This window comes from Ambystoma mexicanum, chromosome 1q (assembly GCF_040938575.1).
Source record: "Ambystoma mexicanum isolate Mex_15411 chromosome 1q, UKY_AmexF1_1, whole genome shotgun sequence".
NCBI classification, from domain to species: domain Eukaryota; kingdom Metazoa; phylum Chordata; class Amphibia; order Caudata; family Ambystomatidae; genus Ambystoma; species Ambystoma mexicanum.
The window spans coordinates 800,695,517-800,714,175 of NC_090922.1; the positions used below are offsets into that span (position 1 = coordinate 800,695,517).

Below are 18,659 nucleotides of genomic sequence, written 5' to 3' on the forward strand. Positions count from 1 at the left end.
TAATGGGCAGATCTGTAAACATACGGTTTAATAACCCAGCAATTTTCTCTAAATGGTTACAAGAAATTTTGACGATACTACATAATCCATGAAAAGAGGGGGTGATTTGGGCTATTGATGGGTTGATTGCTAAAAAGGAAAAAGGAATTATAAGCTAAGTTGAGGATACTATTTATTAAACATCACAATTATTTTCTTCTTCATTATGCTGCTCGCCGAATATAATTCAACCCTATATAAACGGGCTTATACGATATAAGAGAACTAGACTAAACAGAAAATGTCAAGAAACCATATCAGTGCTTAATACAAAAGATATTTAAAAATTCTGTTTTTTAATTAACGATTCAGAAGATAAATCATTTGCAAGACAGATTAACCCTGATCGACACAGTTTCTTGGGCGATATATTTTAGTAAATCTGATATGATTACGATATCTACACAAAATGGGTTTTGTATTGATAATCAAAAAAAATGATTAGGTTGGTGTAGTGAAGTCAATCTAATACTCATATCTAAAATAAAATCATTTCAGGTGTCTGGTCCGGAAATGGTTGTGACGTGTGGTTTTAAAAAGCCATTTGATATTATGGGCTCATATTTTATGTATGTTATTTCATGCCATGAGCACAGGTATGTTCTCCGAATCATGGAGAGAGAGTATCTTCATGCAATTATTTTAGAAAGGCGACCAATTAAATCCTCGAAACGACAGTCTAATAGCACTTTTAAATTAAGCAGTACGATTTTTGCTTCTATTTTACCGGCAGAGTTAAATGTTAGGGTGGACAGAGGAAACATTGTTTCACCGCACCAAAAAAGTTTCGTAAAGGCCTGTCGATCCATTTTAACATAATTATTTTGACATTTTTTGTAAAGTCTTTCGAGTTTGAGGGGTCAAAGTCCACTTTATGTAACTTTTATTGACTTTATATCGGCTTTCGATAGGATAGAGATCGTCTTTTGAGAAAGTTGCAAGTTACAGGTATCGACAAAGGTATATTACAATTGATTAAAGCTCTGCATAGTAATATTAAAGTGAGAGTATGCTGGGATCTCAATGGCACCTGGACTAACCCTATTAAGACTAACGTTCTAGTTAAACGGGAATGTGCGTTAGCGCCCATACTGTTCAATTTATGTCTGGGAAATTTGGATAATGTACTAAGGAAGGTCCTTGCTTTTCCACCAAGTCTCTGCACCCTTCCTCTGCAATGGGTGGGTTATGCAAATGACGTAATTATAATGGATCATACCCTGATTGGGATGCAATGTTCACTCAATACGGTATATAATTATGATTTAGAGAATACATTTCAAATGAATACACAGAAAACTAAAATTATGATTTCGGATATGAAAAGAAAGTAAAATGTAGGTTTTAAATAGAAATTATACGTTGACCCTATTGAAGTGGCTGAAGAATACACATACTGAGGAATGGTTTTTCATGCACAAAATAGTTTTGTAAAATTACGTATAAGTTATGCACATACGATCAAGCCAACCATAGCCCCAATACATTGTTTTAATCTTAAGTGTGGGGGCGTTTCCCTAAACGCGATTGCAACAGCTTGCAAATAAAAGATTATGGGCCTCATCACGAGTTGGGCAGCAGCCCTCAAAAGTGGTGGTAACACTATTACTGCTGCATTTAAGGGTACACCGAATCGCAAGGCTTGGCCCGTCCTAGGCTCAGGATGGCTTTACCAATCCTGTACATCACCTAATACAGGGGTGTTCACTGTAATATTGTTGATACCTCACAGTGCCGTTGTTCAAATGCTGCAAACAGGGATTGACTCTTTCTCTGGGCTTGCTCTACATGTTGTACCCTACCCATCAAGGACTCATGTTTGTTTTTCTAAGGCTTTGATAACCATTTTAGCGTTTCCTATCCTCTGCTTTAATTGCTGTTAAAAGAAAAATGTGAAAGGTAAACCCACAGAGGACTCACTGGATGAATTGTTGTTGTCAAGTGGGTTTCAAGTGGGAAGGGAATGTTGCTGTGCTTACTGGCAGTTCTGTGGGTGTGCTGCCATTTACGGATCTACATACTCGGGAGAACGGTCACAGTGGTCACAGACCACAAACTCCTGCTGCCCATCCTGGCAGGGTCGTTGTCGAAACCACCCCCGCGCATTGGAAGATGGTTGTTGGCATTATTGGAATATGGAGTCCAACTGGTGTACCGCCCAGGGTCGCACAATGCAGCAGACTACCTATCAAGACACCCTACAGACAGAGATGCGAGTGGGCACAAGGAGGCAGCCGAGGCGGTGGAGCAGGTGGACCTGGTGGTCGAAATGGCCAAACCTATCTCGCTCTTGGTGCAAGAAGTTGCTGAGGCAATGAGCCAGGATGACTGCTTTATACAGACCAGGGTGGCGATGCATAGCGGCGACTGGAAAATTGTGCTAATGGGGCGCAACAGGAGAATTCAAGGGACCAAGGTGGAGCTAGAACAATTGTGGAGGGTGAGACAAAAACTATCAGTCACTGACACTGGGTTGCTACTGAGAGGGGGCAGGATGGTTATATTGCTAGCCCTGGTCCCAAGGGTGATTGAACTAGCCCACCAGGGGCATCAAGGCTCGGCCAAAACAAAAGCAAGATTAAAGCTGAAGGTGTGGTTCCCAAACCTCGAACACTATGTGGACGCATGTGTGCAAAAATGTGTGTGGTGTCAAGCAGCGGCGCCAATGCAATGTGTGCCACAGATTGAATCCATGCCTCGAAGCGATCAACCATGGGATATTGTACACATGGACTGTGGGTCTACGTAGAGGGGTTCCCATTTTCTGGTGTGGGTTGACAAGTGGTCCAGGTACCCAGAAGTGGAGCTGTTTGACTACACCTCATTCGATCAAATACTGCCAGTGATGGAGAAAGTGTTGGCGACCCACAGACTACCCAGAGAAATCTGCTTGGACAATGGGCCCCCATTCCAAGGAAAGAACTTCTCTGAATTCCTCTAAGACTGTGGAATAATACACAGGAAGATTTCACCGGTGTGGCCTCGGGCCAATGGTGAAGTTGAGCGCTTCATGCGCACACTGAATAAGTTCTTCAGGATTTCTAATGGTCAAGGGCACTGCCTCTAGCGGGCTGTACCACTTACTACTAGAATATAGATCAGCAACCCATTGCTCAACAGGGGTGGCTCCTGCTGAGGCACTGTTCTGGTGACGCCCTCGAGGACTCATCCAGAAAGTGGAGGAAGAGGGCCAGGGGAAATTGATGATGCTAGAATCTTCAAAGAAATATGCAGAGAAACGAGCGAGAGAGCATGAGGAGGAGCCTGAACCAGCATGAACTCAATGTAGGGGATGAAGTGCTGGTGAAGAATAGACACCCTTAAGGCAAGTTGTCCCTCACCTATGAGCCTCATCCCATGGACGAGATCCAGGTGAAGCAGTCAATGGTGACCACAACAGAGGGACTGTGACGGGAAATGCGAAATTCTGGCCGTCAACTAATTTGTCTCATAAAATTAAAAAACTTGTGATCACTAAAATGGACAAGAGCAATCACAATACCGTCCAGATGACCTGGGGTTCTGGACCAATAGCGATTAGAGACGTCTATACCGATATGTTGGAAATAAACCAAGGCCTCAATCGCCTATGGCAAAATGGGTAGAATATATCCAATTTAATTTCTTTAATCTCATCAGGCAGTACAATTGGCCCCAATTCCCTTGGTTATGAAGCATTAGTCTCGCAATTCAAAAGAATAGGCAGTGCGTTCAGAGTCAATTTTCAAAAGCATACCCATCCTTTTAGCAAAAAAATTGCTGAGGCGAAGAAATAAATGACACAGGACATTAAGCTGCTGAAATTTGGCAACCATGCTTACTTCTTCAAGGAAATAAAAAATGTCGTCAGAAATACAGAAATTGGTTGATTTCATTTAAACTAATGCCTGAGCAGGAACGTGCTGAAATTATGCTCAAGTTAATTTGCGCTTGTAAAAGCAGAGAGACCTGGGGTATAATAAACACTGGATCATTAACTCAGAAGGCCCATATGTGTATAGGAGTAAATGCTGACATATAGGTCGGAAGAATTTATTCTTGGCATTTGTGTACTTACGTCAAGCATTCAATAGCGTGAATAGAACCACCTTGTGGAGAAAATTGAGAAAGTAGAATTGCCCTGGTGATCTTCTCCAAGCTATTCAGCTACTTCACACAAATACATCAATTCGAGTGAAAATTAATACTGAGGGTGAGCTGACTAATAAAATTCCTACCGAAAGGGGAGTTAAGCAGGGATGCCCATTAGCAGCCTTGATTTCTAAGCTGTATATTGCTGATCTTCTCTCAGCATTATTGGATTGTCATTGTTTTCCACCAATAATTAATGGGCACCCTAAAAGTTGGGCAACATATGCCAATGACCTGGTGTTCGTAGATTCAACACAAATCGGGTTACAACGATTATTGAATGCAACAGAATGACTTAAAAATAAATGCCAAATAATCGAAAATGGTCTCCTTTGGCCTAAAATTGGGAAAGAAAGGAAAATATTTCAAATGGCATTCAGCGAAAGACCACCTAGAGCGAACTGACTGCATTCGTTATTTGGGCATACTGTTTAATACCTCTATAAGAGAACGTCAATGGGTTGGTGATCTAAAGTTAAAAATTAATAATCTGTAGCTGCAAGGTGCCAAATTACACACAGATTTAGGAAAATGTTCAGTCAAACCAATAATCCTGTTTTATCGACAAAAGGTGGTAGCAGCAATAACCTTTGGCAGTGAAGCCGGTTTTAACATCACCCGCACAAGGTGGAATCTTTTGGAAGGTCAATTTTGGCGCTGGGTTCTTCGACTGCCAAAGAGTGTCTCAATATCAGCCATTAGATATGAACTAGGGCTGCCATCCCGTTACTTAACAGTGATCTGGAAGTCTGTCTCAATGTTGAGAAAAACATCAATGAAACATCGGCGGCTCCTTATCAAATATTGAATGCAACAAATGAAAGGCCTTATCAGGGACTGCGGAGAGAGTGGTCTGACCTGATACTTGCTCATCTGGCTGATGTATGGTATGATATGATAGTTTATTTATAAAGCGCCTATACATCTCGGCCTGACGACATTTCAGATAGTGCAAGAGCTAAGACATAGATGAGGAAGGGAGGGGGGATAGTGGGAAGGAAATGGAAACAGACAGGCGACTACCGCACTAGGCCTGATGACATTTCTGGTAGAGCCGGAGAAAAACAAGAGGTGAGGGAGAGGGGTGCAGAAACGGAGGGGAGGAACAAAACAATTGACTATCATACTAGGCCTTACAACATTTCAAATAGTCCTGGAGGAGGGGTGCGGAGGAAAAAACCAGTAAGGGGAGGCCGGAGGAACAAATATTAAGACACTGCAAGCAAACCCATGTGCTGTCAAGAATAAACTACTGTAGAGTGATTGGATCAATATCATGAACAAAAGAGCCAATCTCGTATCGAGTCTTTACTTAGAAGGAGCATCCAGTGGAGTAAACCAGACTCCTAAATATCTGGAAAAGATTCCATCACAATATCACTGTGATCAGTTTCTCCGTCTGCGCTTAAATCTGATGCCAACTAAAGAAATGTTATTCTTAAAACATGACGAGAATAGTTGAAACAACCGGTGTCGATTCTGTGATAATACAGTTGAGTCTTTAAAACATCTTGCCACAGAATGTTTGGCCGTGATACCACAAAGGAACTCCTTTTTAGGAAAATGTGCTCTTGTAAATGGAAATATGGCATGGGTGGTCGGGTGGTCTATGCTTCTGGCCGGCCAGAATTATATGCAGACCTGTGCGGTGGTGAATTATTTGGACAATTTATTGCAAATGGGAACAGAAAAAAATATTCAACTCTGATTTTGTAAAAATCTGAATGGTGATGTGGACGATACTGGACTCTTGGTCAAATTGATGTTAAAAAATGCAGTTTTGATGTGTAATCATCGATACACTGTAGACAATGTTATTCAATAGGGAATGTTTATGCATAGTTTCCATATATTTTAATGAACTTTAATAGTTTTTTTTATTATGAATTTGCTCTATAGGATATGTGAGACAAATATTTGTGAAGATTTGAGTGTATGGAAGAGTGAATGAATGAGTGAATGGATTAGTGAGAGTTAAATTGGATTTGAAGACAGTTGTAAAAAAATGTGTAATAAACTATAATTTTACAATTAAACAAATATATACATACAAGGAAACACCTGTTTGGACATAGAGGTGATACCCCCACAAGAAGTGTCAGTAATGCCGCTCATCGAATTCCCACATACAGTAATTCTGCCATTCGACCATAAAGTCCAATTGGACCTCGCAATGGGAATGTATTTTTAAAAACGTAATCAAAGATAAATTCCACTTTTCCCAACAGCGGTAACAGCGCTTAAGAGTTGGAGCAGTCTGTCCTAGAGTTCTGGAACAGCCTGACCGTGGATCTGCTACACTGCGCCTCGTAATAGAGCCGTCTGGCACAGGACAGACGAGAAACTGCTCCGAGGGAGGTGTAGCACTTGGGACTGGAGTAGGGTTGTAATTTAAGGTGTAGATGGAGACTAGGCACAGACCCACTGCCAGGCACATCATAGGAAAGTCCAGGTTACTTGATTCATAGGTGTTTACAGGTCCCAGTTCCCCTTGAAATATATACTTAAGAGACCACCCACCAGCTATTCCCATGCATTCCAGCTCAGGTCCCCAACTGTCACCTGCAGAATAACACACGCACCAATCACTGATCAGCATTCTCCTGAGCTGTCAGCATGTATAGATGGCCAGCAGCACAAGACGACATTCAACCAGTCACTGCAAGACTTGTCTGCACTTAGCTAAAGGCAAATCTGTAGCATCAATACATGGAACTGGATGTCCTAGTGGCACGTGGCTCTCTGGCAGTGATCAGGAAATCAGCTTGGTGTTGCTTTAGTGGGTTGCTTGTTAATGGAATGTCTCTTTGCATCTCTCACAGGCCTACTCCAAGAGCATTGGTCGGGACAAACACTTAGCCGTGGCCTATTTCCAGAGGGGATCAGTGTTCTTCAGATTGGGAGAGTAAGTAAAGGATCCACTGTGATTGCATTGACAAAATGTCACGAGCTGGAAATCAATGATCTAACTGTGTGCCCAAGGCAAGTTGACTTCTGTACCTTATTTTATTTATATGCATAGCATCCAACTGCCATTGATGTGGATGTGAAGACATGGTTGGTCTGCCGGGGGACCATTTCAGACTCCTTTAGGTCCTCAGTTACTGTGAGAGGAGGGGCAGCTTGCCCATAATGTGCCAAGGGGTGCCGACCCGTCACCCATTATGAAGGAGCGGAGCTAGCCCAGTGAAAACACTGAGCGCATTCTCGGCGGATTACTGTAGCTGAGGACCCCCTCCAGGACTAGCTTTTGTGTGTAGGGAATCATGGTTTCGCTTTCACTAATACAGTTCCGCAGAATGCATTTCCAAAGGCCCATGCAAGGCGGGGTGTTCTGCTTCCCCAGCCCTCCTTGGCCCATTGGGACTGCAGCATGGGGAACTGCAGAGCAAATGTGTCAAACGGGTGCTCTTGCACATTATCCTGGCCTAGGTTAGCGAAATGGTCGTCCTTCAGCTCCACTGTGCATGTCCAGGAACCAGGAAGTACTCCATGCTCCCTGGTTACTATTGCCTGCTCCGTGAAAGCTGGAGGGCCATGTTGGGAGGCAGCGTGAGGCTGAAGCAGCGTCTGGAGTCCGGACAAGATCTGAAGGTAAGAAAGAACATTTTGTAACTATGTATGCAAGAGTTTGTCCATTTTGGTGCATGTGTGAATGCAGTGTATGTTGTATTTGTGCGTGTTAATGAGCTAGTAAATATGTTGTATGGGTGAGTGTGCGAATGAGTTTGTGTTGCTTGCAGGCAGACTGGGATTAGGCTACTGATTAAGGATGATGATCGTTGGTGCAGGCAGCATATACATGTTTTCTGACAGTGGAATGGCATTTTGTACTGGCATTATATGGACAAACTCAGCATGGTGAGTGTCCTTATGTGGCCATACTAGCCTAAATGGGTGCTCCAGTGGCATGGCATTCTTTACTGGCATTATGAGCAAATCCAACAGTAATAGGAGTATGTTTTCACGTGGGTGTATTGACAGAGCCAGCAATGGCATCATTGTCTTAGTATTACTGACGTTATGGGCAAAGCAAACACGAGTATGTTCTTTTGTCGGAAAACTGGCCTATATTGGTGGAGCCAGCATGTGCACAGCCAGCATAAAAATGTTTTTGAATTATTCATAACCACGGGCGTAGCTCTGGGCAACCCTCCAGACCATTGTTTTTCAGCCTGCCAAGCCATTACAGAAGGGGAAAGAGCATATGCAAATCAGGCTTGGTCCTACCCCAAAAGGGGCAGTCCAGCCCGAACTGCTAGGTCACCTCCCTTCGGCACGAGACCACAAGCATCCCCTGACATGTTTCAGCCTTGTTGGGCATCATCTCGTGAGAAATATTTATTTACCTCCAATTTCAAAATTCACCAGCCGCCACTGTGTGCTAGTAACCACACAGAGGCCTTAACTCTCAAATGGGACAAGGTGACGGGTGGAACACACTCCCTCACTGCCTCAGATGCATGATTAATTGCACAACTTATTTTCCCACCTGGCTTTCCCTCCCTGATGAATGGACCCAAGGCCTTCTCATGCATGTTTTGTGACTAGACACCTTCTTTTACAGCTATGAGTTTCCGTTTTGCTATTTATATTGTATCGCTTATGGCCTCAAGAGCACACCAACTCCCAAAGATAGTGCAGGAGTTTTTATTAAGCACTTTTCAATGGGGTCCAACTAAGGGGCATGTCCCTCTCTTTCATTTTCCCAAGGTGTCCCTCCACCCTAGCCCAGACTTTCCTAAATCCCAGGGTGTTTACTAGAAATCAGTAACTCTTATGGGTCTAGAATCTGGCTGACTAGAGCTGAGGGCCTAAAGGAAAGTGCATTATCTCTCTTACTGCCCTCGCGGTCTTTTTGGTGAATCCTAAACTGGGGTCCCACAATAATAATGATCACAGGAATTGGTGCACCCAGGTCCCTGTTTTTTTCTTCCCTTCCTTCTACTCTCCCTCATTTTCTTCCTCCCCCTCTTTTCTTTCTCTCCTTCTCTATGTCCCTCCGATGTTATACCACCTCATGCCTATTTCTACTCTCCTTCACTCTACTACTCTCCACTCTTCCAGAAGGGGATCCATCCTCTGGGCTTCTGCAAAATCTACCAATGTGGGGTCTGCGACTCTTTAGGGATAGGATAGTAGTCTTCACCGCTGGGCTTCTGTCATTTTCCCAAACCTGGCTTCAGCCCTCACAGTGTCTTCGAGATCATCTACTTCTTCAATTTCTGAGACCAATATCTTTTCCTACACCAGTTACCTTAGAAGATGGCTGGGTCTTTTGACATAGGCAAGATTTCCCCAGGTTCAAGACGACTACCTTCACCTCCCCTCGGGCTACCCCATTGAGGAATGTTTATGGGCCAATCCTGACTTGGAGGGTGATCTGCCCATATGTCCCTTCTAGCACTTCCATCTGCAGACCGGTCTTTGCCAGGATCTTGCCCCAGGCTGGAACTACCTTCTCCTCATCGCCATAAAGGTCACATCCTGTTGACCTTGGGATTGCTCTAGTGGGAGTTGGCCGTCTAGTTCAGGCGTACTATCCTCAGCATCTCCTTTGGCTGTGGGCGATGTCTATATTGGGTTCTGAGCAATCATACAATGTCACCACATGTCACAGATGGCCTCAAGAACACACCAACTCCCAAAGTTGGTTCAAGGGTTTTTATTAAGCACTTGAATGGGGTCTAACTAATGACCATCCGTCCTGCTCTCCATTTCTTTCTCTCCCTTTCTTCCCCGGGTCTCCTGCCGCCCTAGTTCAGTCTTCACTAGATCCAAAAGTGGTTACTAGAGATGGGCAACACCTACTTTCTAGGATCTGGCTGACTAGTGGCAAGTCCTAAAGGCAACTACCTTGTCTCTCTTACTCCCTTTGGGGTCTTCTAGGTGAATCCTAACCCGACGTCCCACAGTTTCATGTTCACAGCAATTGGTGCCTTCCAATCATTGATGTCTCACTCGATTTTTCCTCTCATGCTCCTCTACTTCTCACCCTGATGATCAATCCTTCCTTTCCCTTCCTTCTCTCCCGCCTACCATTTTCTTTCTCTCCATTTCTCTCTGTTTATCTGATGTTATACCACCTCACTCCTACTCCTAATCTCATTCACTCTACTATATACTCTTCCCTCCCACTACTCTCTACTCCCACTACTCAGTACTCTCTATCCCACTACTTTTTTCCCACTACCCTCTAATCTCCACTCCCCCACTCCACTCTCCACCCCTCCTTCTGCCAGTCACTTTCCTTTCATTCTCTCAGTCACCTCTCACTCAACTTCACTTACTCTCACAATGCTCCCAACTCACTCATCTTACTCACTATACATGCACTCTCACACTCAAGTACCACTTTCTCTTACCAACCAATTCTCACCTTGCACATACGCTCTCAGTAATTCACTTCCATGCGGTGCTCCACCTTTCTTTCTATGCCTGGTCTCTCGATCCAACTTCTCCACCCTTGACCTCACCTGAACAACCCACAGTCCTCTGATCTTTGGGGGACCCTTTATCCTCCTCCTCCTTCGATTGGCCCTCCTGCTCAGCTGGTTCCCCGGGCCAATCATTGCCTTGCTCCCCCATGGGCCGGGTTACCGAGATGCGAGGACAAAAAGCACCCCTCAAGGCCCAAGCCCCTTCCTGAAAGCGATTCCAATGGTGTCCTGTAATGGCAGCCAGCAATGTGATAAGTCCATTTCAAAGTTCGTTTTCAATATAAGCCGATCATTCTGACTGCTGGTCCTCTGCAAGCAATGTTCTGCTCACATGCTGCCTCACTCGCCGGTGGATTGCTTGCGCCACTCTTTGCTGCAAGAGTTTCTGGATGCAGAAGTCAGAAAAGGAAGAGAGAAAAACAATGGCCAGCATGTTGTATGGCAGGTGTGGGGTGATTGCAAGTGGTACTTTGCATTTGTAACGAGTAGGCCTCCTGTGTTAGGTTGAGAGGGGTCCACATCCCCATTTACAGGTTCAGATCCCTGACCTTGTCACACTTGTCACATTTTAGCAAACATATCTGGGGTTTTTCACAGTGATTCTGCCTTCCCAACACTGAGAACTAACCAAAATCGGGTATGTTGCAGCCAACTGGGGGCTCACCCTCACTCTAAGGAGATTGAAGGACTTGGCCTCAATCCTGTGTAGAAGCCTCTTGAATCTGGTAATTTGAACTACTGGTAGCCAGGGGTGGACTAGCCTATAGGGGAATCCTATATGAGGGATACCATTCCTTGCGGTTCCTTTATATCCTTTATACCTTTCCTAGTCCCAGCAGTGGTCCGTGTGCAAAAAAGCACACAGAACGCCGCTGCGTACTAGGAATGCCAGATGAACATTGTTGAAGCTTATTAGAGGCAAACGGACAACAAGCCCTGACTTGATAAGGGCCGTATGTGGTTGAACCACGTGTCGACATAGGGGTTTTCAAATCAATAAAACATTTTTGAAACATAACTCACAGCATCAAGCTGATTACTTTGAATTATTAGGTGGACAGGCGCAGGATAATGGATGGCATATTATATGATACTTTTAATTAAGGTATGAGCATACCCTTGGCCATTCCTCCAAACGACAGTCCTTCTCAAACATATATTAATTAAGAAATAAGCGCGGAGTGACATAATATCCTCAAGGTTAATTTTAGCCAGCCTATAGGGGACTCTGGAGATTTCCTGGTGGGCCTGGCATCATGGGCCTCTTTTGTGTCTGCCTATTTTATTTCCAAATGTTGTTATGGAAAGGGGGTTGGGCTTGCACACATTGTGTAATATGGGACCTCTTTGTAAAACATTTCCAGGGCCTCTTTTGGTTCCCAGTCCACCCCTGCCAGTAGCCCACGCACCACCAGTGGGGCTTTGTGGAAAATTGGCACAGCTGGTGACATGGCTAAAGACTATGCCCAGGGCAAAGTGGCCACACACCATGGCCCTTTTGACAATCGAAAGACTAGAGGAAATATTTCTCTAGACCACGTGTGAACAGCCCTCTACACTATGGTACTATACAATATATTCACAGGGTCACCTGTTTCCCTTGTGCCATTCGTGTCTATTCACTTGTATATGTTTATTTTACATAGAATCATCACATACTCTTTGTTATATATCAAAAATATATTTTTATTAGTTTCGCTCTAAAACATAGAATCTTAAAAAACAATGTATACACTCTTATTCTATCTAGACTGTGCATACATCAATCTAAAACCGACAATACATTTTCACATCATAACACTATATTATAACATTATTCTGTGATCACTTCATATCTCAATATTTATGATTTTCATATTCAATGAATTCACACCATGGATCAATAATTTGAAACCCTCTCCAAGTGAGACGGTCCACCTTAGTCCATACCACTTTCACCTACCAGTGCTTACTCCACTCATTCCACTCATTCACACTGCATTCAACCATGCTCCCAACATGTTTCTTTCCTTTAGCATTGGTAATAATTTCATCGGAAATTCATCAGGGGTAAAAGAACCACATTCAATTGTCATATACAGTAGTCTGTTTTCTTCTTGGGACAAATGGGGGATCCACACTTAGTCCCTTCCTTTGTTCCTCTCATCAAGTGAATACACCGAATGGATGTCTGTGGGAAACAAGTAGAGGACAATCGACTATTAATGTTCGATACATCCACGTTGTATATTTTATTACATACAACTAGCTGTGTCTAATATCACAGCAGGAGGAAGTTACTAGCTATCATACTCCTCCTCTATATCTATCAGTGACGTATCCACCCTTGGTACATGGAACAGGTTTCACATGGTTCAGTCTCATTACAATTCCTTTCTCTTTTTAATAGTTATTCAACTTCGTTTTCTCTACTCAGGCCTCCTCCTAGTTACTACGAGGTGAACACCTTGAGACTATACAATTCCAGTGTTCGGCCTTATTACACTTTTTCAGCCTTCTTGGGGCTAGAGAGGACAAATATCAAAATACTTGGGCTCAGAATCTAGGAATAGTTACATCCCTATACATTAAAAGCAGTCATTCATTAATTTCTGCTCAGTTTCAAAGAAGAGTCATTCTTCCTAATCACCCCACAAGAATTCTTACCCAGATCACCAATATTCGGTTCATTGGTTTCTGCTTTGGTACTTTTGAAAATCTTAGTTCTCACGAGTTCTCGTCTTCTTCTAGTTATTACACTTGTTCAGCCTTCTTGGGGCTAAAGAGGACAAATATCAAAATACTTGGGCTCAGAGTCTAGGAATAGTTACATCCCCATACATTAAAAGCAGTCTTTCACTTTTACTCGCCTTCTAGATATTACCAGTCACCCTATGGACAAATTTAGCCTTACCATCTTTGGAAACATTCCCAGGGCTGATGATGTTCTCTACATATCACTGGGTTGTGGGTTGTCGTTCCTCCTTTAAGTTGGTGGCTTCACACCATGGCCACCTGAGGGGCTTGAGGCAGGCCCAATGACCATGCACCAGGCAAAATGATCCTTGAAAAAAACATTCAGTAACAAAACCTTTGGTTAATTGGATATTATAGTTGTCTCCATTTAAAAAAGAAAAGAAAATCAGTGTAAACACATCTTAAAAGGACATTATAATAATAATAATAATAATTTAGCATTTACATAGCGCTACGAACCCTCAGGTATCTGAGCGCTGTTTATTATTACCCACGGTGTGTGGTGCTCATTTATCGACCTCGGAAGGATGAAAGGCTGAGTTTGGCCCTGCTGGGATTCGACTACTCTCTGTGCCACTTGACCGGCTTATGACTCCAGCGCAGAGCAACAACATACCACAAAGGAACCAATTACTAACTATTCCTTAAGAAATCATATGTCAGTCACCACCATTTACAGTTGTATGTCAAAAGTGGGAATTGATGCTTTTTCAAATAGGTCCATATGTTCTAGCTTCTTTTTTCAAATTACATGTTTCCTCTTTATTTACATGGTCGGTCCCACTTTGCCCTTCTCTCCCTAACCCACGGCCTTCTCTCTTTTTGGCTCTTTTCCACCTTCTCTCAATGTTTTCCTCTTTTTTAATTCATTTCTGATCATTCCATGACCCCATTCTGTTCCTATGCGCATGCTATGCACTGCCAACACAACACCACCCACATATGGCAACAGAAATGACATGCACATACCCATACGTTGTCCAGGACACGAGGAACAAAGTTGAGGAAAAACTAAAAGTAGCCCTCCAGACTAGTTATGGTCACTTTACATTTTAATTTCAGGACCGACAAAAAAGCCCAAATCAACTGCAGCAATGATGTTTCATTTCAGACATGAGCAGTGCATGGCCAATTGATGGGTACTGTTTGCATTAGGAACCAGAACTGCTGAATTTATGGATTTTGTTTTGCTCTGCAACCATAACATACCTTTAATAACTTTTTTATATAACACAGGGCAGCCTGCAATACCTGTGGGTTGTAAAAACCTGTAAATAATTGTCTTACTGCCGACTAGTTGTAACATCACTATTGACCTGTAATAAGAAAATGACATCACCACTGCTTTGCAATCAGTCATTACAGTTTATTTGAGGCGCCAAAATAGCTGCACACTGAACAGTATTCCAACAGTCACTGCAGCACTTAATTAAAGCCATGTCAAGCGTTTCAAATTCCTGTGTCGTAAAACAACTTTCCGTGATCCTTTGCAGCCATTAATACATAAGAAACTGTATGGTACAGCGTTTACTTTGTACACTGTTGGAATTAAACACAAGAGCAAGAATCTATCTCCATGTTATTGCTATTTCTAAAGCGCAAACACGTTTAAACATTTAGATGCATTTTGTTAAATTGCTGAAACTATTTTTCTGCAACACGTCAGAACCTGTATATTTAAAAAAAAAAATCCAAACAGTATTCTAAATAATTATATGTATAATAAATGGGAAGATGTCTTAGATTGGATTAAGCTCGAGGCCAGTTATTAAAGGGGACGACAATCAGTGGCCATGTATTAGAACGAATAAAATACCCACTATCGAACATAAAAATGATATTGCAAGTCAACTTGAAGTTCCACGACCTTGTAAAGGAACTCGCCAATCCGTCTCGTTCCTATGTTTGACACAACATGGTAACTTGCAATATCCTTATTACGTTTGGTAGGGGGTACTTTAGCACACATACAAATATATATACATATAAATATATATAGAGGCATGGTATGGTATTGTTTATTTATATTGTGCCTGTACACAGGCAAGTGTTTCAAAGCGCTGAAGGAGGGTGGGAACATGGGAAAAAAAACAACAGTCGCTCAGAGCCCTTGAAATTCTGAGACGATAACAGTCTGCACAGGCAGAGTAAGTGCGTAAAAATACATTTAACAGTTTGAGATACAGCAAATAGGCCTGACGGCGATTCTGCAGTTTTTAAAAGTGCAATTAAGGGGTGAAGACAAGGGAGAACAGACAGATGATCTTCAGGCGTGGTGCGTACGGATTGTGAAAGTGCACAGAAGGTCAAAGGGAGGGGGAGGATCGAGTGCACATGGTCGGTTGAGACTGGGGTAAGTGCAGAGAGAGCCACCCTCTTGGGTTATTTCCTAAGTGCAGTGACTGTGGGTGGGGTTTAGGGCCCTGAGGCAAGTGCGAAAGAGCACTGGTGGGGGTGCCAGGGACCTGTGGGGCTCTGAGTTATGCCACGTGGCCAGTCAGCAAGCTGTAAGGACGAGGAGGGAGAGAGAGAAAGAACAGAGAACTATGTTAGCAGGGTAGAGGGAGAGAGGAGGAAGAGGAGAAGAGTATGGTCTTGGGGAGTTTCCAGAATTTAAGGAGATCCAGCTCAAGACAGAGGGCGGCAGGGAGCATATTACAGAGCGAGGTACCTGCTGAGGATAAGTATCTCCCTCCAAATCTCTGCCTGGACAACCGGCTCACTTGCAGAAGGTTGGAGGTAGATGATCGGAGGGCTTGTGAGGGACAGTATTTAGGTAGGCAGCGTTGCAGGTAGGTAGGTCCCAGGCCCAAGAAAGCCTTGTGAACAATGCAGAGGGTCTTGAACTGGATCCTTGCAGCCACAGGGAGCCAGTGATGTGATTTCAGCGCCAAAGAGATGCGGTCCCTGGGCTTGAGGCCAAGGATAAGTCTTGTGGTTCTGTTCTGGATGAGTTGCAGAGTGTGCAGGGCAGAAGAAGTGAGGTTGAGGAAGAGGCTGTTGCAATAGTCCAGCCTAGAGAGAACCAGGGCTCTGGAGACAGTGAGCCGCTGGAGGAACGTGAGAAAAGGTAGAGTACCTCTGAGGAGGTGTAGCTGATAGTTAGACTTTTTGGAGATGTCCAAAATGTGGGAGGAGAAGGAGAGAATGGAGTCAAAGATGACCCCAAAGTTTCATGCCTCGCAGATGGGTGTGGGCGCAAGGCCAAGGGAGGCCAGCCAGAGTGAAAGTAGGAAAGTGGGAGCAGGGGTCAAAATGCAAATGATCTCACTGGCGTTGAGGCAGAGGTTGTTTGCAGCACACCACGACTGAATAGCGGATAGTCATATATGAGCGAGGGGGAGGAGGCGGCTGAGGGTAGCCTAAAAGATAGTTGTGTGTCATCCGCATAGCACTGGAAGTTAGATGTGAAAGTGACAATCACACATGCCAGGGCAGTCATATAGACGTTGAAGAACCAGGGGATAGGTTAGATCCCTGGGGAACTCCACAGGTTGAAAGAGAGATAGTCGAGTGAAAGGCTCTGAGTTCCACCTGGGGTGGCCGGTCGGAGAGGAAGGCGGTTAATGACACCAGAGCCTGACCTGTGATTCCCAGGGTGTCACATAAATGTGCGATCAGGATGTTGTGGTTAACAGTGTCAAAGGCAGAGGAGAGGTCAAGGAGAATGATGATAGAGGGGGTGTTAGTGTTAAGATTTGAGAGCAGGTTTTCACAGGTGTTCAGAAGAGCAGTTTCCATGCCTCTGGATGCTCTAAAGCCGGATTGATAGTCATGGAAGCAACAGATAGATTCAGTGTTTAGGGTCAGCTGAGATATAGATAGTTTCCCCAGGAGTTTGCCAAGGAAAGGAGTGATGGACCTATCAGGAGTGATGGAGCAGTAGTTTGCCGGAATGGAGGGGTCAGCAAAGGGTTTTTTGAGCAGAGGGTGAACAAGGGAGTGCTTAGGGGCAGTTGGGAAACCTCCAGTGGAAAAGTAGAGATTGCAGAGATCAGCCAAGGCTGTGGAGAGGTAGTTGATATTGTCTGTAATGGTTTTGGAGGGTCAAGGGTCCACCTGTTTGGATGAAGCCTTCATAGATTGGACTTGCCTGGTCATCAGGTGTGACGGGTGGGAGAGAAGAGAGGGTAAATGGAGGGGGGGGCCAAGGGAGGCTCCAGTACTGGTGTATGCTGTAGTGTGGAAGAAAGGGTGGAAAGGATGTCTTGGTTTCTGTGGTGAAGTGTGCAGCCAGGGCAGAGCAATGGTCCTGTGTGGGTGTGACAGAAGAAGAGGCTACTGCAGGATCGGCCAGTTCCTTGCAGACTTTGAAAAGTTCAGCCGTGTTGTTTGATGCTGCGGAGATGCAGGCTTGAATAAAGACTCTTGTCTTGGTGCAGATGCAGAGTCGATAATGCCTTTGAAGGAAGCGGAAGGCCAGTTTGTCAGATGGTTCGTCCGTCGCATTCCATTTGCGCTCAGCAGCCCTAAACTTGAGTTTAAGGGCAGCCAGGTTGGAGCCGTACCAAGAGTTGCACTTTTTGGAAGGCTCCAGTCAGACCCTCATGACAGGGGCAAGAGTGTCAAGAGTGCTGGAAATAGAGAGATTGAGGTTAGCGAGGGCTCAGTCAGGGTGGGAGTCAGCCGAAGGAATGGGTGGAGGAGAGTAGGAGGAGCCACTGTCACTTTGTTCATGGGTCTGGTGACTTTGAAACCAAGTGGCTGTGCTGGATGTAATGCTGCAAGAGGAGAGGAGCGCTTTAGGTGTGTTGAGAGAAGAGAGTGGTCAGTCCATAATAGGGGGATAGTGAGAGGGATAGAGAGAGGGAAGTCAGTAGAGATGAGATCATTCAATTTGTGGCCCGGGATGTGCGTGGAGCCATAGGGTAGCATAGAAAGGGCGAGAGAGTCACAAAGGTTGCAGAAAGAACTTGAGGAGTCAGGAGAGTCCAGATGGATGTTCAGATCACCCAGGAGGAGTTGAGAAGAGGAGGAGAGTAGGGAGGAGGCCAGGTCAGCCCATTCCAAGAGGAAGAGAGTGGACTGACCTGGTGGCCGATAGAAGGTGGTCATACTGAGAGAAGATTTAGGGGAGAGTGAGAGTCTGCAAGCTAGGCACTCGAAGGAGGGGTAGGCCTGAGTAGGGATGATGGACACAGGTATCCATTCTGGGACGATAAGCACAGCTCCCCCGCCTCTCTTCTTAGGCCTGGGCACAGAGAGGATTTTGTCGCCTTCAGGGAGGAGTGTGTCAAAGCTTGTGATGGAGCTATCCCTGAAGCTAGTCTCAGCGATGGCAAGCACATCAAGATCCATGAGTTTGAGGAGGTT

General features: G+C 44.3%; 1 protein-coding gene across 4 annotated transcripts in view; it reads left to right on the top strand.

Moving 5' to 3' along the window:
* NCF2 (neutrophil cytosolic factor 2) overlaps nt 1-18,659 on the top strand; it is a 232,909-nt gene that overhangs the window by 27,973 nt on the left and 186,277 nt on the right. For all 4 annotated transcript variants that reach the window (XM_069641395.1, XM_069641396.1, XM_069641397.1 and 1 more), the window contains exon 2: nt 6,993-7,075. In XM_069641395.1, the coding sequence (XP_069497496.1) occupies nt 6,993-7,075 (83 nt within the window). The remainder of the gene's footprint in view (nt 1-6,992; nt 7,076-18,659) is intronic.